At 39.4% G+C, this 24,252-nt stretch overlaps 3 protein-coding genes across 7 annotated transcripts in view; 1 reads left to right on the top strand and 2 right to left on the bottom strand.

The window, feature by feature from the left end:
• The window catches only part of wdr13 (WD repeat domain 13), an 11,682-nt gene extending 7,245 nt beyond the window's left edge, over positions 1-4,437 (top strand). For both annotated transcript variants that reach the window (XM_008414337.1, XM_008414338.1), the window contains exons 7-10: positions 800-980; positions 1,090-1,231; positions 2,057-2,175; positions 3,732-4,437. In XM_008414337.1, the coding sequence (XP_008412559.1) occupies positions 800-980; positions 1,090-1,231; positions 2,057-2,175; positions 3,732-3,916 (627 nt within the window). In that variant the 3' untranslated portion in view covers positions 3,917-4,437. The remainder of the gene's footprint in view (positions 1-799; positions 981-1,089; positions 1,232-2,056; positions 2,176-3,731) is intronic.
• Positions 4,438-10,236: 5,799 nt separating this feature from the next.
• On the bottom strand, positions 10,237-15,333 carry gpr173 (G protein-coupled receptor 173). 2 transcript variants are annotated; one of them, XM_008414336.2, is made up of 3 exons: positions 14,317-15,333; positions 14,154-14,183; positions 10,237-13,318 (listed from the first exon to the last, which is right to left on the bottom strand). In XM_008414336.2, the coding sequence occupies exon 3, from the start codon at positions 13,147-13,149 to the stop codon at positions 11,935-11,937; it is 1,215 nt and encodes a 404-aa protein (XP_008412558.1). In that variant the 5' UTR covers positions 13,150-13,318; positions 14,154-14,183; positions 14,317-15,333; the 3' UTR covers positions 10,237-11,934. The 2 variants fall into 2 exon arrangements, with proteins under 2 accessions (XP_008412558.1, XP_008412557.1); XM_008414335.2 differs by lacking the exon at positions 14,154-14,183.
• Positions 15,334-17,665: 2,332 nt separating this feature from the next.
• The window catches only part of LOC103467701 (protein phosphatase 1 regulatory subunit 3A), an 11,435-nt gene continuing 4,848 nt past the window's right edge, over positions 17,666-24,252 (bottom strand). Inside the window, exons 2-5 of one of the 3 annotated variants that reach the window (XM_008414332.2) lie at positions 24,017-24,051; positions 23,009-23,094; positions 22,820-22,846; positions 21,538-21,627 (exon numbers count right to left, since the gene is read on the bottom strand). In XM_008414332.2, coding sequence (XP_008412554.1) covers positions 22,820-22,846; positions 23,009-23,094; positions 24,017-24,051 — 148 coding nt within the window. In that variant the 3' untranslated portion in view covers positions 21,538-21,627. Of the gene's footprint in view, positions 21,628-22,819; positions 22,847-23,008; positions 23,095-24,016; positions 24,052-24,252 lie in introns of all 3 variants that reach the window. The other 2 variants (XM_008414331.2, XM_008414330.2) reach the window with 2 other exon arrangements.

Consider the following 24,252-nt stretch of genomic DNA (forward strand, 5'->3'; position numbering starts at 1 on the left):
GACAAACAAAGTCGGAATTTTGAGACAAAGTCGAAATTTTGAGACAAACAAAGTCAGAATTCTGAGACAGTCGGAATTCTGAGACAAACAAAGTCAGAATTCTGAGACAGTTGGAATTTTGAGACAAAAAAAGTTGGAATTTTGAGACAAAAAAAGTTGGAATTTTGAGACAAAAAAGTTGGAATTCTGAGAGCAAAAAAGGTCGGAATTCTGAGTGAAAAAGTCTGAATTCTGAATTCCGAATAATACAGAATTCTTTTTTTTTTTTTTCCCACTGGCCCTAATAATTTTCTGTAATTCTAAGAAGCCCAAATTTTTCTATTTATACTTTTGCTTGTTTTCCCTCTTATTTAGGCAAACTAGCAAAAGTTCCTGGATATTTTTGATGCCATCAAGTTAAAATTAAAGCAAAAGTTGTGGCTGATAAAAGATGAATAGTTTGTGTTGTTGGTTAGGTTTTCCATTTAGGACAATTTTAATTTACCAAGAAATTTGCACTARAAACCAAAACACTTGGTCAGATTTTGTTTTTGCAGAGGATCTAAAAAATTTTTTCAAACATCTTTTTATTTTTCTGTCTCATACCAATCACAATATAGTGACAGTTTCAACAAATATGTAAAGTAATGTATTTTTATAAACGTATCCTGATTAATCTCAGCGCTGGAGTTCGGTTGATCTGATTAAACACCAGCTGAGACATGGCTGTTTCTGGTGGCAGTAGATCTCGTGCAGATCAGTTCTGAGTGTCGCTGTCTGCGCTCCCCGCCGTCCTGATGAAGGCGTTCTCGTGTTCCAGGTGGGAAACAGCAAGCACCACCTGCAGGTGGTGAACATCTCCACTGGGAAGAAGGTGAAGGGGGGCTCCAGTAAGCTGACAGGCCGCGTGCTGTCTCTCTCCTTTGATGCTCCGGGGAGGATCCTGTGGGCTGGCGACGACCGCGGCAGCATCTTCTCCTTCCTCTTCGACATGGCAACAGGTACAGGCGCAGCCTCTCCATCCGACTGAGGCCCGACTCGCCGCGTTACAAATTCTAATCAGGTTTTCCCAGAATAACGAACAGCGGCTCCTGGTGCGTCTCCCTCCAGGGAAGCTGACCAAAGCCAAGCGGCTGGTGGTGAGCGAGGGCAGCTCCATCTGCAGCATCTCGGCTCGCTCCTGGATCAGCCGCGAGGCCAGAGACCCGTCCCTGCTGGTCAACGCCTGCGTCAACAAGCTGCTGCTCTACAGGTCGGCTTCACTTATTAGCAGCTTTTTTACTCACTGCTGTAAACTCTAAACGGTTCGGACGGTTTAAAAATGCTTCAGCGTCAAGTGGTGCCTTCAGAGTTTTGGAAAATGTTTCATTTCTGTGAAAAGAAATGAAACATTTTCTTTATTTAGTCATAAAGTGCAATATACTTTTAGATAAAAGCTTAAATTTAAATGTTTGGTTTCTGGAGATTAATTTTTTTTTTTCAGTGTTGTTTTTATTTCCAAAGTCTGGTCCTGGAAAAGTTTGAAAACTTACCTTGAAAGTGCTTGAATTTTCCTCTGGGAAATTGCTGTACATTTTTAACAGTAATTAGACACTAAAATCTATATTTTTTCACAGAATTTGAACCAGCTGGAGCTAAAACGTAAATAGTTCTGTGTAAAACATATTTACAGACAAATATACTTTTAATCTTAAATTCAGCATGTCTATATATTTTTTGGGCTTAATTATTGCTCTAAAAATCTTTTTTTTTTTTTTTTTTTAGAAAATTACTTCAGTTAATTTGCTAAAAATGACTAAATTAATTGACGATTATTTCAGTAATTGATTAATCTTGCTTAATTTGATTGATTGTTTCAGCATTAATTTTAGTCTAGCTTGTTTCTCTTGTCACCAAATGTTATTAATAATAGTGAACTCTTTAGTATTTTTCTTATTTCCTAAGTCTGTTCCTGGAAACGTTTGAAAACTTCAATTGAAAAATGCCTGTTTTTTTTTTCTGTGTGAAAACTCTGTTGTAAATAAAGCTGTAAATATTCAGCTGTTTCTCATTTATTGAAACCGTTTCCTAATTCCAGGGTTGTGGACAACGAAGGAACGCTGCAGCTGAAGAGAAGCTTCCCCATCCAGCACGGATCGCAGCACGTCCACAGCATTTTCTGCCCCCTCATGTCTTTCAGACAAGGGGCCTGTGTGGGTAAGGAGTCCCGCCGCTCCCGCTCTGGTGGGCTTTGTGCTCCTGCTGGGGTCTCTTAGCGAACCTGCTGCGATATCTGAATCCAAAATGAGACCAAACTGCACAGCGAGCTGCAGGCCATCCAGTGCAGAGCAGGAAGAAAGACTCAGACATGAAATCAGAAATGGCACCAGGCTGCTTTCGGATTGAAAGGAAATATCTGGAATTGGAAAATTACAGCAACAAGGCGGCTCGTTTTTCTGCAGCACGTTGCAAACATGCTCCCAGCTTCCCCACGTTTCACTTTTATCTCCTATTTTTGTTTCACATCAAGGCGCGCCGCTGTCTGGATCACACTTGGGTTTCCCAATTACCAGAAAAGTTAAAAATACCTGAACTTAAGCAGAGAAAAATGATCGTTTCTGTGAGAGACGATCGTCTGAGCGAGTATCTGATGCTTTTTACGCCCATTTGAATGATTTGAATGACATAAATGACACTGACAGTTATTCCTGTTTTTAGTATGAAAGGAATAGTTTTAACACTTAATTCTGTTGAGAAGTTTAAATTCAGTCGTCGGGTATCTAAATGTCACAAATTTTAATTTTAATGTTTCTTTTTTTCTGAGTAGAAAAGTAGAGTTTTTAATGATCCAAAAACTTCACAGTGACTTAAATAACTCTCCACCCATCTCTGATCATATTTAGTCAGATTTCTCCTTAAGTCGCACTTTGTGTCCGTGTCACCCACCCCTAGTTCTGAGACAAAAACACAGAATCTCAGCTCAGACTTGCTAAAAACATCCAGATTTAAACGAGATTTATTTTCTGTCTTTTGTTTTCACTACATGGAAAAATCACGGCAGAGAAAACATCGTCTGTTTTAGACTTTATTGCACTGAATGTAGCCAGTTCATTGTTTTCTATATTCATCAAAGCTGCAGTAACTTTTATATAAAAAATGTTTTTTAACTATTTGTTAAACATGTCGTGACGGTTTAATATGAGACAGATAATCTACTGTCGTCAGAAGAAACGCACGGCTCCCGGTCAATAACAACCAATCAAATTAATCATGATAAATTAAAACATTCAATAATTTCCACTTGCAGAATTTATTATTTTTCTCTTTTCTCTCTCTTTCTACCAGAAACTGGACGACAGGAGTCTTTAGTTTGGTGTTTTTGGTCTCAACTAGTACATTTTTTTTAGTTTACAGAGACTTTATAATTAATTTTATATGCTGATTTTTTTTTGTTTTGTTTGTTTCCAGTTCCAGAGTTAAATGTTTGTGAGAATATAAAGTTTATTGATCTTTGAGAATGCGTTCTTACATTATTACACCATTTTATTACTGGAAATTGTCTCAAAACAACAATATCACTGTTTATCCAGCAAAATGTGTTACCGTGACAAGCCTAGCTGTCACCCATCCTCATGTACTCGCTGCTAAATGAGCTAATGGTGAAGAAACATCTTATCGTTAACCGTTTATTTACCGTCATCGGTGCTAACTAGCATGATCTGTAGTTTCATCCCAATGTTAACCTTCTTCTTCCGTCTTTCGCTGCGTCTCAGTGACCGGCAGCGAGGACGGCTGCGTCTACTTCTTCGACGTCGAACGCAACACCAAGGCCATCGTCAACAAGCTGCAGGGTCACGGCGGCCCGGTGCTGGACGTGAGCTTCAACTGCGACGAGAGTCTGCTGGCGTCCGCCGACTCCACCGGCATGGTCATCGTCTGGAGGAGAGAGCAGAAATGAAAACCCCAACAAGCTTCCATCCACTACATCTGAACATGTACGAGTAAAAACCGACCTGCTGCTCTTTGCCGTCCAGTCCCACCGTGTAGGTCTTCACTGGAATGTATCAAACATCTAAGGTAGTGAAACCAGAGTGCAATCAGATAGAGCCTCTTCCTGCGTGGGAGGGAAGAGTCCGTCCTCCTGCAGCTGGAACCGACTTCACCACCATGCATGCGTCATGGCTCACCTCCAGCCGGCGTGAAGAGGACGCGCTGTGATCTTACTGGAGAAGCAACACTTTGTATCACACTGATGTTCCCTCCGGCGTAGCTCCCTCACTATTTATGTAACTGTTATTCAAGCAGCGTAATCAAGTGTTGTTCGCTCTCAGTCAGTCGCCTGTTTGCCTTTGAGACCATGTGCATGAAACAAGCAGGTCGTTTATCACTAAATGTTGGCGTGTTGGTCAGTGTGTTTGTTCGTTTGTGTGTTTGGTGATTCAGATAATTTATTTAGCACAATAAATGGCTGCATTGTGACTTATCCGTGTCAAATGTTTTAAATGATTTGAAATATCGGAGGAGGGTGCATGTTGAAATATTTGTTGAGATCAGCAGGGGTGTCCAAACTTTTTGTCACGTGGGATAAAATCGTCAAGTCAAAAGTAAAATAAATAAAAATTTTAAATCAAGCAAATGAAGTTGCCTTTTTTTTTTTTTTTTTTAAGATTTTTTTATTTGTAGATCCAAATTGATTTTGCATATTTTTTTTATTAAATGACTTGTTTTTCAAATAATTTTAGGATTAGTTGATATAAACATATTTATTCTCCATTTCGGGTCACTTACCTTCAAAACACTAATGGATTTAATAAATAAGTAAACGTGGTTCTTATTCTAAAAATTTAAAAAGACGAATACTTTATCATTTTTTACATTTTTCATTGTAAGAAATTTATGTTGGCAATTATTTCAAAAATAAAAAGTTCAGTCAACATATTTGTATCATTCTTGAGCTGCAGTTTGGGGCCACAAAAATAATCAGTCGACGGGCCACGAGTGGCCCCTGGGCCACACTTTGGACACCCCTGATTTAAACAAACTCGTGTTGAGATTGAATCTATTCCAGAAACGTAAAGGGACAGTAATATATACAGCTTTTAATTTTAAATTCATCTTATGAAATAAAAATTATGCAGCATTTTTATAAAATAAAAATGCTGCATAATTTCAAAGATACTTCGCAATTTAACGCCTTTAAATTTGGCCTCTGTCTCTTTAAGAAGCTCCTGTTCTTCCCGAGTCGCTGCGTATTTAACCCTTTCATGCATGAATTATGATCCTTTGTGTCAAGATTTTTTTMCAAATTTCTTTTCTGAAGSCATTAAAAAAGGTAGGGAAAAAATGTAAAAAACAATTTTTTTTCTTTTTTTTAGGTGATCCATTGTAATGTTTTCCAAATACAAAGTTATTTTAAAAATGCATCAGTAGTATTGTCCTTTAGGTTATCTGATGTCAATATTTTTTTTACCGTAAGAGCCGTCGTCAGTAGAAGGATGGACCGGGTTGGTCGGCCATATTGGATTTAACAAAAATTATTTCTTGCATTTGCCTGAAGTTGATGGTGTATTTTATGGTGCATTAGTTTCCACTTCAGTGGGTTAAGCTCTTAAAGGGGCAGTATCATGCATTTTCCATAATATGGAAAACACACAATACGCAATGTTGATTTATAGAAATAAATCAACATTTGTTTTATTTTATAGCAAAATCAATTAACTGTTACCTTCGGTGGCTATAAAAATGTAAATATCATACATGACTAAAGTAATTTCACTTCACAAATTTAACGCCTTAAAATTGGGCCTCTGTCTCTTTAAGAAGCTCCTACTCTTTCCTCTATCTATTAAATGCTATTTTATTGGTAGGTGGCAGGCTGATGCTTCGTTTTTGTTTCTTTTGTCCATTTCAAATTTAAATTTGAATTGGTGAAACCCTGAATATGTTGTGCTACTAAATAAATCTAATTATTTCTGTGAATATAATGCTTAAGCACCACAATATTTTCTGAAGAGAGTTGGAAATCATAGAGATGGGGCAAAAAGAAAGTCTCATTATTTGTTTGTGATCCATGCTTTAGGTCTACTGAAGCCATAAAAGTGATGCATTGGTGTTGCGTTGCCAGAATAACGTATTAATGATACTCCAGAGATTATTCTTGTATTTCACTATCCACACTGTTTTCAGGAGAAAAGAAAATAAGATTTAAAAATTAATTTTACATGCATGGAAACTGTAACTTTCACTGATTTTGTTATTATTAAATACTCTGCATGTTAATGTTTCTGTGTCCATGTTACCAGAAATCATGGTCAAATTCTTTTTTTTATTTTATTTTATGATGAAACTGACTTGACTTTCCAGAATAACACCAGCTAAAGATGAAAGTTTAGAGTTCACAGTTATCTGAAGATTTCAAAACGGCAGGAAAACCTACAGGAGGTCAACAGGAAATCTCCTTTTTAAAAATACAGCAGGTGTGTTTTCCCTAATGGGTGAGATGGCCTTTTTGTTGTGATGGGGAAAAGGGGAGCCGACTAAAAATAAGCAGCCGGAGATGAGGAGGCCGACACGATGCAACCTGTCAAACCTGGAATATTTTGAGGATTCTGCTCATGGGAACGTCTCTGACATGCACAGCCTCAGAGCTCCAAGGCACACAATAGAAATTAGCTTGCATTCATTTTTGAAATATAAGCTAATTATTTTTTAGTGTAATTATACAACCATCCACWGTCTGGATTTCAATCAGACTCTACTTAGGATAAAAGCATGTTATATTCTTCCATCATATCCATTTTATCTCAACGTAGCATAATTATTCAGCGCAGCTTCTTACATAAGGTTTGTTTTATGAATGCTTTTACCTCAAGTGCAACTGGCATTCAGCATCATATAGATTTTTTTTGTTGTTGTTGCATCAGACGTGGTTTTATACCTGAAATGATAATCAAAACATTTATAAGGTACACAAAGGAAAACTAATTTTGGATGCACATCTTGTTACAGTCAGAGTTTTGAATCTGTGTGAGATTTGTGAGTCTAGAGAGAAAATATAATGGTTAGTTTTCACCATTTTGTTTCCATTTAAGCCGTTTTAGAAGCTGTAAACCAGAATTTGCAGACAAACTTCTTGGGGGAATTTTACAAAAATCAGAGTTAGTTGTCAGCTAAGCCATTTAATTATGTCTAAAATCTAATTAATACTAAAATTCCAATAAAAAAGAAAGACTTTGAGCTTAACACCATCTTATTTATGCTTTAAAACCTGAAACTTCTCATTGTTTTTATTGGATTAACTAATTTCCTGCTTTTAAAGAAATGCAGTGAAGAAATAAAAGTTTTTTTTGCAACAGCAGGTTGAAAACAAGTTAGTTTGACTTAATTGCTTTAAAACTTTATGAATTTGTCTTTTTGCGTTTTTCTATATTCCTCCTGTAATCCTGCAAAAACATCACAATCTCACAGCCGTCGTTATTGCCTAGAAGCAGATGTTGTGTTTATGTTTCGGCAATTTATAAGCAGATCAATAATCATGTTTGCATATTTAAAACCTACAGTGCCTTTTAAAAGTATACATTTTAAAGTGTGCTTTATTAGAAATATGTCACAGATTAACTCGTGATGAATGAATTATGGTTTTAACTTTTTTTTACTGATAAACTAAAAATTTCTGACATCCATTTTTATGTAACCGCCTCTGATTCTCCTGTGTAAATTCAGGAGGAACCAACAGTTTCAGAAAGCACATAATTAGCAAAAAGAGTTTGTAATTTAACAATAAATAAATCCAACTGTTCTGTTAGAAAATATCAGTGAACAAAAACAATCAAAGTTTGTAGCAAAGCTGTTAAACCATCTGAAAGAGAAACGCCTCAAACCTAGAGAGAGTATAAATCATAAAATCAAACCTCATGGTGACCTGTGGAGATCAATAAATCAGGTGGGAAAATCTATCAATCATACAAGCTCAGATTCCAAAACGGAATTTTTTGGTTTACATGAACCCAAAAATTATATTCTAGTCAGAGTAACAACATGTCTTTACTCAAATAAAAGTAAAAAGTAGCCATCCAATAAATTACTAAAAAACTATTTGGTAAAAACTCGACTCAAGTACTGAGTAACTGATCAAATTATCAATCATTAATATTTAAAATTACATCATCAGATGGACCAAGATGTAAAGCTATGTGGAAATTTTTGTGTTTTAAGGTCTAAAATGTGAATAATTCATATAAGTAACATGATTAATTACAAAATAAAAAAAATTTTGACAAAGTCTTTTTTTTCAAATTAGTTTCTTTCAATATAAAACTAACAGAAACTGCAGGTGTGAGTCTGTTTGGTTAAAACAACCTTCATTTAGGAGGTTACGCAGTAGAGGARGGATATTTTCTAATAAAGATACTCAAGAAAAAGTACAAAGTACAGTGTGGTAAAAAAAAAAATTACTCTGAAAGGTAAATTTTTCCAATAAGTTTCTCAAGTAAATATAACTGGTTAATGGACAGAAAACATCTGAATCAGCCTTTTCCACACCTGACAGCATACTGGAGAGATAATTCAAATATTTGATTCAACACATAAAGATGCTTCTGAGAGCTGAAAATGGAGACCACTGGTTTAAATCCATGTGTTAAAATGGCCTAGTCAAAGTTCTGGTGTAAATTAAAAGAGGAATCTTGTGGCCATAAATGACAAATAATGTTAGCAGACACTTCTGAGCTGTTTTGAGAAGAAACGTTCCTGCTGTCATTGCAGCTGCAGTACGCCACTTTTATAAAAAATATAAATATATAGCTTTTTCACATATTTGTTGAAACTGTCACTATGTTGTCACCGTAGGGTACGAGACAAATAATCTATGAAAAAATCAAGCTCCTCTCTAWCTAGCGCTGTCAATCATCCTATGTGTGGCGCTGCTCAACCCAGCACAGCCTGTCATGAATGCTAATTCTAGTTAGCATCCGGTGACGACAGATATCACTACAAGAGATCTTTCCTGCCATCCCTGTCGACAATAACTCTTTGGAAACTGTTAATTAATGAGTTACAACARCATTTAATTTCCCTTTGGGATCAAYAAAGTATTTTTGAATTTGAATAAATGGTAAGTTGTTCCTCCKCCATTAGCACATCGACCGGCGCTAAGACCCTCCTCCTGGCTCTGATTGGTTGCTTTTTGTCGAGAGCTTCAGGCTGCMCAGAGATTGGGCAGAGATTCATCTTTCCACAGATTATGTCGCATAACAAACTGTCATGACAGTAACACATTTTAAAAAAAATAAAAGCTGYATACTGCACCTTTAAAGTATTGACATTGGATAACTACTTTTTACATATTTTGTTAACTGTAARAACAATTAAAACCATGTATCATTTTCACCTCGTGGTCCATCACATAAAATCCCAGTAAAACACGTCACAGTTTGTGGTTTCCACATAACTAWGGATGTGTTCACACTGCTGCCAGAAGTGACCCAATTCTGATTTTCTTTTCTTTCTTTGCCTTTATGCAACATGAATCTTATATTTTCATGTCGGTCTGAACAGCACAGGTCAGATTTTTTTTTCTAATGCGACCCAGGCTACTGGGATAAGTGATGCGTGTCCGATCTTTTCAAATGCGACCGGAATCTGAACGTCCAGGCCGACCTGAACGTCACTGATACTCGGACAACGTCACTATTCTGCGCCCTGATGCGCGCAAGCGGGAAGAATAACAACAACTATGACGATAATGAGGGATACGTTGTTAATATGCTGCTCCGGTCGGACAACAACTTTAAAATCGTAAGCTATGCTCCATAATTAGCATCCATGTTTACTTCCGCCAACACCGAGCATTCCTTCCTCTTGTTCTTCTTCTTCCGTCTTTTTATGACGGTTAGCAAAAAACACTGAGCGCGCTCTCTATTTGTGACATTATTGCGCCCTCTACTGCGCAGGCGGGGCACTTGCAGGCCGTTTCTAGTTCTCACTAGAGTTGCATATATTTGGAAGTGTGAACGACAACGGCAAAAAAAAAAAAAAATCAAATTTGACAAAAAAAAATCGTAATTGGGTCACTTTATGCTGCAGTGTGAACGCAGCCTAAATGTGAAAATGTTCAAGGGATGTGAGTAGCTTTGTGATTTTCTGTACTGGGAATAAATGACAGGTAATTTTAAATCAGACGTTAAGTGTTAGAGCTCCGAGTCAAAACATTTCTACAAAGGATGTAATTTGCGTCACCTAGTCGGTCACGTCTCGGTCCAGGCAGGTCATGACTCAGAATGCATCAAAAGTAGAGTCTTTATTGATGAGTGGGCCAAAAGAACCACCTCAGTTAAACTTTACAGTTACAGAATATCATCTCGCAAAAGAGTGCCAGACGTAAAAATTATGGACCTCACTTTGCCTTTTCCGTATCAACATCTGTACAAGTTGTAATACCCGGTCTGGAACCTATGAAATGCAGTGGAATGCATGCTAGAACAATAGGCTGTGCAAGTGTCCACATTTAAAAGATTGACTGCACATTAATATCTCTATGCCTAACGCACTGAAGGTCAGACATTTGCATTACATGAATCTTAATTTGGAGAAACAATTCAGTGCAGACTGAGCCGGGATCCACACAGCAGCCTGATTTCGCTTTGATTTTTCAAACACACCGTGATCCAGACACTCCAACGATGACATTTATGTTGAAATATACGAGGGCCTGGTAACATTCGAGTTTCCTTCATGGCGCGTCTTCTTTTGCGTTGTATTCTGGTGAAAGCATACAGTAACAGTACAGTACTTTAAAACATTCCCAAGACCATCATTTGCTAATAAATATACATTTGCTATTTTTTTTTAACTGATGTAATATACGTACATCGTTCAAGTCATTAAATCCTATGCCCTGTTTGTAATATACAAGTGCCCCTTTTTTAATCTTATCCCCCGATATTTCACATTTTTTGCACATTAGCATAAAAAAAAAAAATCATACCACATTTTCAGTTGCAGAAATTCATTTAAAGGATAAATTTCCATATGATGGCAGCTGAATTTTGCAGGATTTTGAGACAACAAAGTGTAGCTGCTTTCATTTTGACTCAGTATTACTGAAACCTATTCTATCATCATTTCTCCTGTCAGTCTCGTTCTGCCTCTCTCTCCCTTTTTGCTCACACACACTCTCACACACACACTCACACGCGCACACAAATGCTATAGAAAAACACACAAGCAGGAATGTACATTCCTGTACAGTCTATACAATAAGAAATCAAGTCATATTTCAAAATAGTGTCATCTGCTTTAACATGTATTGTTTACAAATAAAGCAAAACAGGCAATTTTTTTTTTTCATTGTATGATACAAAGAAACCTGACACGCCCTAAGTCCAAAAAAATCAAGCATGTTTGGGGGGGCTTCTGCGTTCACAACAGCTATTTAAATGTATCCAAGGGTTTTGGGTCCGCTTAATATTCTGCAGTCTTCTTTGAATTACATGAAAAGGCGTCCAGAGGGGTCTATCGCTCCATTCAGACCCCTTTGAGTTCTTTGATGTGTTTCAGAGTTAGCATCGCTCTGATCAACACTTTCTATTCACAGTCCACGGCACATTTCTTCAAGGGGCGTTTTTATCCGTTTAGGGCCTTATGCGACACAAACTAGTTCTCAGGGCCGTGTCCGTCTGAAATAAGGCAACGTTATTTTGAAAATGGCATCTGTCACACCTAATTGGAGTGGTGATTGTTGTGATCTTCCCAAGCTATCATTSGTACATCATCGCCAAAAGTGTTACCAGGGGTTTCCTAGCGCCCCTGTTCGGACCGTTTTCACCTCACGGGACATTCTTCAAAACATTGCTGAATTTGGTAGCAAAACTTTGATCTTGTTGTGCAAAACAACAAATCAGACACCAACACTTAAGAGGAAGTGCACTAAATCCCCTCTGCTCTCTCTAAATCTGAAACATGGACCCTAATTTCCTCTCACATGATGCAGTAGGCCTCATCCTGGGGCAGATGTTGTTTAGTCCTCCAGTAGGTGGGCAGGTGGGCTCGCAGCACTTTCCTCAGGTCCTCATTGAGCAGGAGACAGAAGATGGGGTTGACGCCGGCCTGGGCGAAGCTCATCCACACCGTGATGGAGAGGTACCTGTGAGGGATGGTGCAGGACTGGACGAACACCCTCCAGAAGCAGGCCACTATGTACGGCGCCCAGAGGACGAGGAAAAGCAGGGTGATGGTGTAGAACATCCTGCCCAGCCTGCGCTCTGACCGGACCTCCTCCATCCCGAGCAGCCGCCGGTGCTGATTGTGTAAATTCTGCCTGATGCCCAACAGAGTCGGGGGCATGGGGCCGCGACCGAACCCCGCGATCCAGTTGGCTGCAGCTTGGCCTGTCGCTCCGGGACCGTGAAAGGTCCAGTTCTGGCTGATAGCCGGCACCAGTTGGACCGGTTTCATCTTGCGGTGCCTGTACTCAAAAAGCAGGAGCTTGGCGTAGAATCCGTGAGTGGCCAGGACGACCACGGCCAGCATCAGCATGAAGCCAAGGGTGTCGTTGTTTTTCAGGTGGCGGTGTTCAAAAATGCACTGGTCTTCATCACGGATGAACTCGTAAGTTCCCACGTTGAAGACGGGAGGGAACGCCATGGCGACGGCCAAGGTCCACACCATGCAGATGATGGCGGCGCAGGTCCAGATGGTCATGCGTTTGGCGTAGAAGCGGTGGTGGGCGATGGCGAGGTACCGAGTGACAGCCACACAAAACAGCATGAAGGCAGCGTGAAAGCAAAACAGAACAGACATGAAAGCCACAACTTTGCAACTCAATTTGCTGTAAGGCCAGTCCGAGCTGTTGTGGACRGAAACCAGCACAAAGGGGAAGCAAGCGGCGGAGCGGACCGCATCGGCCAGGCACAGGTCCAGGAGAAAGAAGTAAGGGGCCTTGTGGAGTGTCCTGTCTCGCAGCACCAGCATGGACACCAAGAGGTTGCCCACGAGGCTGACACAGATGATCAGCCCCAAGAAGACCAGCTTAAAGTAGGCAGACACATCTGTGGCAGAGAGACCCCCACTGCTGCCATCACTGTTGCCATCACTGCTGCTGCTACTGCTGCCACCTTTGGCCTGTCCGCTCTGGGAAGCCAGCACGGCCAGTAAACTGCCAGGGCCATCGATGGCAAAGCTCTGGTTCGACATTCTTTCACCTTCCGAGAGAGCCTGCCTGATCCGGGCCCTTGAGAAAACAGCTATTATCCTCCTGCCGCCGCCGTCGTCGTCGTCTCCCCTTGGTCTCTACAAGGAGAGGCCGAGCGGATCTTTCCTACACAACAGAATCATCTCTCTTCTTTGTCCACGGCTTCAGCGCCTGAGAACAGAGACACACATTTCCGAGGTTTAAACTAAAAGGAAAACAAGATGTCTGACCTGCGTGTTGGTGAACTCAGTGGATGCAAAACACACAAGTGTCGTGTTGGACGACACGGCTCTAAAATCTCTGCCTTCCTGTTTCCCTAACGCTGGGATCAGWTCAGCAGCTCTACAGCATGCCAGCTCCTTGGCTCTTTCAGTAATTACCTAGCCCGTTGCTAAGATACTACAGCTCACATACTTTGTGCAAGTGTGGGTGTTTGAGTGAATGCATGGGGGTGTACAGGGATGGAGGGCGGGTGGAAACGGTGGGGTGGGGGGTGGAGCAGACACAGCATAACCAACCCTGGGCATGTCCAACAAACAGAGATGTTGTAAATGAGCAAAAGGACATTTTATGCTTTCYCCTGCGCTCCTCCATTTGTGTGCAGAGGAGCAGAATCTGTAGCATTCACAGCAGAGAGCAAATATGGGGATGTAGCAGCAGAGCAGGGGCAGCCATTTGGGTTTTTTTCTTTGACTCTGCGTCTGTGTGAAGTGTGCTACCTCACTCAACAGGAGGCGATAAAGTGATAGTGATAAAACAATGATTATTAAACGAGCCAAATCTGAACCAATTTTACCGTTTTATATATTTATACATCCATATATATATATATATATATATAGATATACATATATGTATATCTATATATATAAATATTATGGGTGGAGATGATAACAATGCACAGGGACACTGGTTTGGGTGGGCCTTGTCGATGTAGGCCACGAACATGAAATTTATTCCCTCCAGCTCTATCTTGAAACAAAAATGTGAAAGCAAATAATTTCACCTGATTAAATGGCTGCCAGTCCAGCAAGGCCTGAAACACAGGGTGGAGTGAAAAACAGATGAACAGGTGTCAAAATCACCTCTGCTGGGTGTTTTTTTCCTCCTCCTTTTTTTTATATGTGCATGTTTGAAACGGAGAACAACAGACATGAATGGTAACCTACCTTTCATTCCCTCATTGTATTTTTTGGTCTTCTCTTAAAAAAAAAAAACACGCACCAAAAAAAAAAAAGAAAAAAAAAAAGATCCCAGTCGATTTGTTTCACTGCTCGTCAAATCGAGAGAAAGACACATAATAAAGCTTCATGCCTCTTGATGTGCTCAACGACACCTGTTATGCATAAATCCATCCAAAAAGAGCGACACGGAATAAACATGAGAGGCTGTCGAAAACCAACAATAATAATAATCAACAGCTGATCAAGCAATCCAGAACGAGGGGGATGTGTTTAAAATAGCAATAATAATAATAATAMAAAAAATCCACCGCCACCCTTTTACAGGGGCAGAGAGGGAGGGAGGGAGGGATGTGTTCATTTGAATATCATCCGAGAAAACAGATTTTATGTTGCATCACGTCGATGGGATGGCATCTGTTTTTCTCTGATCATATATTTCCAATTGATGTCAGAATCTCGACGCTTAGAATAACCCACCCACCATCGCTAGGGAGGAGAAAAAGATCGCGGATCCCCTAAATAAAACGTCTTGGCGTGCACAATGGCTAGTGGCAGCAGGACAATTAGTCCACCCAGACAACAGCCTCGATACGCCTCTGTTTCCCATCTTTCGGTCAAAAAAAAAAATTAAAATAAACAAAACAAAAAGCGATGCATCTGCCCCTGAATTGTCGGTATGCAGTCTTTGTGTTGCTGCCGTAGCGAAGGTGGGCTACATCTTAATGGTCCATAATAAAAGCCTCCATGACAGATGGAATATATGAGGAAAAACCGGAGCCAAAAAAAAAAAAAAATCCAGCCGAGGTATATATATAAATATATGTAAAAACAACCCGAGGATTTAACCTCGAAGACGCTGCGCTTCGAAATCACCTTTAGGTTTTCATCAAATAACGGAAAACAGCGCGGCCAGGATCAGGCGAATTATTCCTGAATAATCCCAATTATGGCTGCTAGCGAGGAGGCAGCTCGCACATTCGCGGAAAGCGTCGGTTTTATTCGGAGGGAGAGAGAGAGAGAGAGAGACAAGGGAGGAGGAAGAGGAGAGGAAGAGGAGGGGGGAGAGACAGGAGGAGGAGGCGGACCTGCTGTGCAGTGTTGTGGGCCACGACTTAAAAAGCCTCTCAGGGATCCAGGGAGGCTGAGGCTGTTTTCTACCGCATGGACACAGAGAGGAGCTCCAGCTCTCCTCCTCCTCCTCCTCCGACACGAACCGGGCCGGATGGACGCGCCGCGCCGCGCAGGCCGTCAGTATGACGGCATGTACTGGGAACATGGAGGAGGAGCGGTGCAGGCAGCCAAACATGTCTGAAGTTTATGAGATTAACATCGAAAGTTTGTAGAAAAAATATACAATTTCTGAGTTTGAAAAGTTGAAAAATTGCTGGGGGGAAAAAAATCAGAAAGCTTTAGATCAATCTATGAAGTTTTCTAGAATAGAAGCTTCGAAAGTCGAAATTAATTCTGAAATTTTCTAGGAAATATAACAGAAATTTCCCAGAGGGCAAAATAAAACAAAYACTATAAAAACTCAGAAATTTTCTAGAAAAAATCTTGCAAATTTCTCAGCTTGTAATGTGGGAAATGTCCTAGAAAAATCTCCTACATTTTCTAGAAAAAGAACCATGGACATTTCCAAGTGTGAAAAGACAAACATCTGAAAGTATCTAGGAAGGCGTTTGGAAATTTTTTTTATCTTGAAAAGTGAAACTTTCTAGAGGTTTCTGAAATTTTCTAGAAAAAAGCATGAACATTTCCAAAGTGTGAAAAGTAAGAAATTTACAAGAAAAATCTCAGAAACTTTCTAGGAAAACCTTGGAAATTTCAGAGTTTGTAATGTTGAAAATCTTTGAAATTTTCTAGAAAAAACAGGGAAATTTCCAAGCGTGAAATGGAACTGGACCGATCCTGGTTTCTGATCCAGATTTTTCTAGGACTCTCCTCTTCTTGTCCCTGTTTAAGCTTTTCTTTTTTMTTTTTGTGAAGTTTGATGCGACAGACCTGCCCAGAGCGCTGCATAATTATAATTATTAGGTTTGTTTTATTCRTTTCCTTCGTCAAGGTCAGCTCATTTCTCTCATCCCAGACTTWAMGAAAAATTAATKATATTATTGCCTCAAAACTAAACTCTCTGTAATCTTTATTTCTGGTCTGTTGGTGGTTCAGATTGCAGGAGCTTAATGCACACATTCTCTCACCCTGTTTGTTCTATAAAGTGTTTTAATGTCTTACTTTTCATTTTTAAATCAGTAAATGGTTAACATGTTTTTACCTCTCAGATGGTCTGACTTTGTTCTCTCCTTGAGGAAAAAAGTAGGACGTTTCCCCCAACAGGTGTTTCGACCTGCTCTCTACTTCCAGTCTAGAAATGTTTGAAGAGTTTAATGCATGTTGGACTCAAAATTGTGTCAAAAAACGAAACATTAAAGAAAAAGGATGCAGTAACCTGCATTTTGTAGAAGTGATTTCCTTAGAAACTTGTTTCGCGACTCCAAACGTYGACATTACAKCTTTATACGTTTGTAAAGATAATTTTTGTGTGAAAGGCAAAAGTGGCAAACATTTGTAGAAAGAAGATTACACATAATTCAAAACATCCAGTCATGATTGTTATTGTCAGTGATTAAATAAACTAACTATGACACACTTGAAAATAAAGAGGAAAAACAGATTTAACTGTRATTTAGTTAYGCCAAACATCTGAAAATTAAAATTTTGTGCCAAAATRTTACTTAGATTTCAATTGTCTACATTGTTTTTCATTAAATTATTTATTGAGCATTTACCRTTGATATCTTTTTGAAGTCAATTTAAATGCTGCACTTCTTTTCGAAAATTAATCTCTGCTGATTTTTCGGTAAAAGTCTGAAAAAGTGAAAATAGTTAATAATTTCATTTAAAAGCCAAACACACACATTAATAATCCAAAGAATGGATTAAATTAGCATCATAAACTGACTGAAACACAGTAAACAAAATAAATATGACGACAATAAAAGCCCTTGTAGCACGAGTTGGTTTTTTTAATAATCTGAAGCCGTCTATGACATTTCAGATTATAATCCTGGTTTGTTTTTCAGCCTCCGTCTCTCAGCTTACAAAGCCTGAGGCGCTGCAGGAYACTGTGACTTCAATGCAATGCGTGACCTTTGGCTTTCWTCTGCAGCTCATGTTGCAGTTTGTGTTCAGAAAACGCAGCGCGCTCTGCAGACGGCAGCRTTATTTTAAAAGTGACTCCGGTCTATTCTGCTCTGCACAACAATGCCACGTCACTGCATTAAGCTAAACGAACTTATTTTGAAAAACAGATGAAGAAAATAAGGTCAGACAAGAGGGGATTGGATCAGGTTTAATTCTGGGACATTGCAAAAACTTTCATCACTTCAAACATTTGGATTTGTGCTTAAATTCATTTGTGAGGTTCACAAAACAGAGTTGTACAGTTTGGTGCAACAACGTCGAGGGTTTACTGGCATGAATCAACAGGAATTCCCATCATCGACATCACTTCTAACTCCAATTTGTTCCTTAAGCTGACATTATTTACTAGTGACTGAGGGAAAGTCRTTCTCATGCACTTTACAAACAAAACTCTATTTCAAGATTTTGTGCCACACCGAAGACGTAACACTCCACAACTTAAAATAAAAAMGTACGCGTCGCCAACGACATGTGGACCATTTTAAAACGCAACGTTCTGGCAGCCGGTTGCTGCCATCTTGATATTCTGGATGCAGTAGAGACCATATTTAGAAAAGACGGAGGAGTGTCGTTATCCCTCGTTTGAGTCACTGCCAGGTGTAAAGCTTTGCCTGCATAAGCACTCTCAGAAGAGTTTTCCCATGAGATTAAAATGTAAAAATATATTCTCAATTTATTGCACCATTACACCCAACGGCTTCAGCATCCGCTCAACCTTTAASTGTGTCAAAAAAAAGTTTAGGTAAAGAGACAAACTAGCACCARTTAGAGGCAAATCACGAATTTTTATATTTATGCTGGATGCTAGGTCCATTAGCTTTAGCAGCTAGCATGCTGTGACGCACACTGAGTGGTTAGTTGTTGTTACGTTTACCTCAGACGTCTGAGGTTTGATCTAAATCCCACCTAACTTGACCTTATTGCAGTTGGAAAAACAGTCAAGCTAAATAAAATTAGCGATGGAAGATAATAATGTATTTCACATTCAAAACATGAAACTGGATGTTCAATAACAGACCAGTGTGTGTGAGACACAAAACAGTTTATTACAGCAGCAGTTTCTGAACATATGGCAGCCATTTTGGATTCCTAAATGGGGAGCAAAACTTTGCCGGCTAACGCAAAATTTAGCTGTGCTGCAGAGTCACAGCTCCTTGGAAAACATTTGACAAAATATGTGCTAAAAATAAAGTGGAGTATGTGGGATTTCCATATGTGCTTGATTTGCTGTTTTGGTCAGAGACTAGACTAAATATTGTTAGCATAAAACAGTAACAGTCCTGCATTTTTATGCTTTTTATACACTTAAACCTTGCAGAAATGTGTACTTATTAAAGGAAGGTGTGCAGCTCTTTGTGTTTAATGGAATTAAACCTTTCAGAAATGCAGATAAACAGTTTATAAGTGAAGCTGCTGCTGTTTATTAAATGCATGGYGGCCATTTTGGAAYTTTCCAAGTTGAAATTTGAAATCRACTTTACAATTTTAAGGGATGCTATGGTTTGTTTTCCAACTTCCCAGTTCAAATGGGAAACACTGGTGGATGGAGCGGTATCCACTTAATAAAATCAACAGCAAGCGGCAATAAATAGATCCAAAACTGAGGCTTCATCAGCTGGATGTTATTAAAGAAACTCCTGACAAAATAAACTAAGACCCATTTTTAACGTAATTTTTAACGCATGAGGACTTTAGCTGAAGAAATAAAATTTTAGAAGGTGGTTTTTTTAGAGCGAGTGTTGTCTACAAAACAAAGATGTTTTATAGATAAAACGGAGATCACTAAGAGACTTTAAGGCACTTTCTCACTGGCGTCACTTTTAATTTTACTGGCTGTTTTCGTCTTTTTATTACCTGAATCTGTGCTACGTACGATGAGTGCAATAAAAAGTGCATCTTAACACTAACTGGACAATATCACATGATATGTTATTAATATCTTCACACAACAGGAAAAGATAATTCATAGATTGCCTACAGAAAACAAATGTGCTTTCCTTCTGCTACTCTGCTACATACMTGGCGTAAGCCTGCAAAAATCTTCATTCCCATAAGGTTTTCCATATTTTTGTTAAATCACAGTGACAAACTTCAATATATTTTATGTATTTTGATCTAAATAAAGTAGTTTATAAAATCATGCATCGTTTCATTATTTTCAAATGATAATCTGAAACGTTTGGCAGGAATTTTCCTGCAGTTCTGAAAACGAATCTAAGCAAAACAGATGAAACTCAGATTTGAAGGAAATCTCAGTTTTTGAGTCTTGCAACAATTCGTAAGTGGATTTCCCTGACGCATGAATACGMTCTGATCATTTGATCTCTGGCTCTGTGTTCAGGGTTGAAGTAAACTCTGCCCTGATCTGAAGTATTTCACAGCTTCCTACAGATTTCCTCACAGTGTTTAGCTTCATCCGTCTCCTCTTTAACCCTGACTGGCTCCTCTGCATCTCTGCATGAATCCACTTTACCRTAATCCACTACTTTGTGTTGATCCATCACATAAAATCCCAAAGAAATAGTTTGAAGTTTGCACTGTACTTGTAGCATACACTGCAAAAAATATGAAATCTCACACTAGAAATAAGAAAAACTAACTTGCAAGTAATTTTTTAGCAAGAAATTTGAGTCAATAATTCCTTAATATTGATGAAAAAGTTTTAGCTTCTATAACTTTAGAAAAACGTATTTGTATAAATTAAGTAATGTGCAGGATTATTTACCTAAAATAAGCTCTTGTATCTTGATTGTACGTTAGTTTTGTCTCATTTTAAGTGTACGAAGATAGAAACTAGATCAGAAATATTTGGTAAGATTTTGTGTTTTTGCAGCGTAACAAAATGAAAAAGYTTAACGGGCGTAAACACTTTTACGAGGCTCCGTTTGTTTGATTTTGCACAAAATCAGAGAGAGACGTGAGCGTTATTTAACTGATTGGCTTCTTTTTGGAATCATTAAAAGGCACTTCGCTTGACAGCAGATCAGACTGAACCTTTGGAGMAAATCCAGAAGAACCAGAAGCAGCTGAGGTGCATCACTAGTGAAGCGGAAAACTTTAAACGAGTCCCTTTGATTTCCCTCACTTAGCTCAAGCATGCAGACGAATTTCTAAATAAAGTGCAAGAAACAGGCTCAAATAGATGTTTGGTATCATTGTATCTCCGTATATGGACCTGTTTCTCTTCTGATTTTCTTTTGTTCTTCATCTCAGACTTGTGTGTGTGTGTGCGTGTGTGTGTGTGTGTGTGTGTGCGTGTGCGTGCGTGTATAAATAACTGTGTGAAAAACTTACATTGGGGTTTTGCTTCTCTGACCAGAGTCTTTGAACGCTTCGAATAAAGATATAAAGACAAAGATGGCTCTTTCTCCGGTTTATTGAGCAGCTTCTCTACTCTCTCCTAAAGAGTTTCCAACACACCAGTGAGATGGAAACGCTCAGGAAGACGATGCACGGCAACAGATCCATGCTGTAGTCTTCTTTTTCAGACATCCGGCCTAGTGGATCGTCGGATGAGGCAGATTTAGGAGCGGCGTCTTTGCTCGGCTTTGTCAAAGGTTTACCTTTGTCCTTCRCTTCCAAAGATGCACGAGCCTCATCTGCAGCTCTTTTCTTTGCATCACGTTCTGCAGCTTTTGTGGTAATTTCTAAAAGCCTTTTATGAAGTTTGTTCAATTGTTCTGCGTCTTCTACCATCGGACTGGGACAGGAGGCACACTTAGCAGCTATGTGCTCGTCTCCTGCTGCTGACGGCAGATTCATATGAGATGCAGGAGGACAGACGCCAGGAAGGGTATCCACTCTCTCAGCCTGGAACTTGCCTGATCTCTGTTCGGGTTCTTGAGATGAGGGAGCCGAGGGAGACGGCGGCACAGCGGGAGGGCTCTGYACAGACAGCTCTGGCWTTTCTTTCTCGTGCTCCTGGTGGAGTAAATGCGAAGGCTGAGACTTATCTGGTTGGAGTGCAAAGGCAGAGTTGGACTGAGGGTCGGGTTCGGAGGATGCTGAAGGTGCAGCAGGTGTGAACAGTGCGGCGCCGCCAGATGGCGGCCTGTGTTGAGATGTGGTGGAGGAACCGGACTGGTGAACGGGTTTCTGTTGTAGTAAATGGAGAGAAAACAATGACAGCTCACAGCAGAGAAATGATTTCAAATCAACAGAAAAGCATTTTAAAACACACCAATGCTTTTCTCTGACATAAACTTCATGCTGACCGTGTGAYGGTGACGATGTAAAGACACAAAAAGTGAAGGTGAGAAAAGGTCAGTTCTGAGTCTTGTAATAGTATTACCTCTTGTTAAAATGTATTAAAAATCAACGCATTTTTAAAAATATAAACATTATTGCTTGCCTTTCTTTTTTTTTTTTATAAACTGGACAGATAAAAATACAACATCCAGAAAGATATTTATGATAATTTTTACATGGAACTATATAAAAAAACATCCATWGACAGATTGTTTTCAACAGTACTGGAAGTTATAAAAAATAAACATCCAAATTGAAGGAGAGAATTTTTTAAAAATATTTTTGTTACATTTTAAGGAAACATCACACTTTTGCTCCACTTATATGAACTATTATTATACAACTCTGACGCCAGAACGACACATGAGCGTAAACCAAATACAGCATTCATATAAACTACATTTCTTTTTAGTGTTTAGATATATTTTTGGGATAACATGGGCAATTATAAGATTTTTTTTCTTCTTTTTTTAAAGGTTTTGTTGGCTCTAGTGGCCTTTATTTGAAAGTAGTTTGACAGGACAGAGGGTTATGAGAGAGGGGGAAGACATGTGGCAAATGTCACCAGGCCGGGAATTGAACCTGCAACCACCAACATGAAGACTAAGGCCTCAATACTTGGGTTGTGCTTTGCCCCAGCGCCACTACAGCACACCGAGATTTTATTCTTATTCATATTGTCCAACCCCACCTTCAGGACAACCAACCTCTTCATATGGTTACATTAGAAAACAAACTAGCATCGAGTCATGATGTAACGCTGAAAGCATGCATGTGGATACTGAATGAGGTGACAAACACAACGGACGCAATCAGATCCGATCTTTGAACAAGGTGACATAYATTTTATGTTAGTTTATTTCTGAAAAAAACTGTCTTACTCTATAATCACATATTTAAGCTTTTTAGTTCCGTTTATTGTCATTATTCTATAAAGACACAGACATATTGCAAACGCCAAAAACCCCAAAGAGCATGCAGCATGAAACGGATAGTAAATGACAGAAACATGCTGCAGGCGTGAGAAGTGAGACATTACCTAAGTTGTCGCTGAYGCTTCAATAAGCTGTGGACAATATAAACAACCAAACCAGAGATGACTTGTTTCTTAAAGTTGAACTGAAATGTTTTAGATCCATGATTTTAACAAATAATTACTGGTAAAGTATGAATTTGTAATCAACTTTAGCGTTGAGTTAATTTCTTCTTCTCTTTGTTTCATCCTTACCTCCACGTCGATCTCAGGATGAATGATGACTGGACACACAGCTGATGGCCTGTCTAGWTCTGCTGGTAAACTCTCTGGTTCCTCTGCTGATGTGAAGCAGAAGAAATAAATTCAAAGATTGGAGATTAAAACAGGAAAAAGCAACACTATAAAAACAGCATATGAAGTTAAAAGCATGTGAGAATAATACAAAGTTACCGTATATATAATCTACAACATAAATCAGTTTCAAAATTCATAAGCACTGCAGGTCTGGCATGGCCCAATCCGGCTCRGTTCGACCCTGTCCTATTGGTGCTATGGCCCTGGTCGTTTTGCATTGAGCGGGAAACGTCACGTAAATTGACCCGTTGCTAAGCTACCGAGGCGGCGATCTCCATAGCGACCRCATTAGAGTTTTCTTCTTGGGTCTCCCGTCCCGATTTTTCTGTATGCGATCATGAACGTAGAGGCTGAGGGAAACATTTGCCTCAGCTTTACATTTAACGAAAAATAAAATCTAATCTGAATGTCGTGTCTGAGCTGGACTCGCGGCCAGCTGAACTACCGCTGCGGCAGGCGGGATTTCCCGGCTGGAGCGACGCCCGGATGCGGAAATCCCTTCGTTCACAGCCTAGCCGACTTCTGATCGGCTCATTGGAAAAATGTTATTTACATTTACCATTAAAATCTTTGGCTGAAGAGGCGATTGTAACCCCAGCGTAGGGTAAGAATAGATTATGACGGGAATGTATTGATGCAGCGTATTGAAATGACAGCCATCAGTGCTCATCTGATCCAGAGGCCTGGTCTTTGTCCCGCCTCCACAGCCAATGAACCAATCAACAGCTGACAGAACACCGGCCCGGTTCCAACAGCTTTCTGGGTTCCAGGGAGCCGGGCGGTACCGGGCTGGAAGTGCTAATGCAAAAACGATCGGCCCAGTCCAGCTGTCCAGCTGTGCAGTGCAAAAGGGGCTATATTTTTAAGATGACGAAGCAACAGTTTGTGTGGGTGTTTATTCAGTACCGTCTCCTTTCTCCTGGTCTTCCTCTGACGTCAGGCTGCAAGAAAARAAAGCAGAGTTTTCATAATGTTGAACAATTTTTAAATATTTTCTCAATTGTGGYGAATGAATAATAATAAAATAAAACATAAATACAAAACCCTATAAATTTTGAGGATGATTGACTTTCCTATTACTGTGGCTGCATAACAGATTAAACTTCCTACAGATTTAATTTTGATAAGTAAACATTAGAAAT

This window comes from Poecilia reticulata, linkage group LG7 (assembly GCF_000633615.1).
Source record: "Poecilia reticulata strain Guanapo linkage group LG7, Guppy_female_1.0+MT, whole genome shotgun sequence".
Classification (NCBI taxonomy): Eukaryota; Metazoa; Chordata; class Actinopteri; order Cyprinodontiformes; family Poeciliidae; genus Poecilia; species Poecilia reticulata.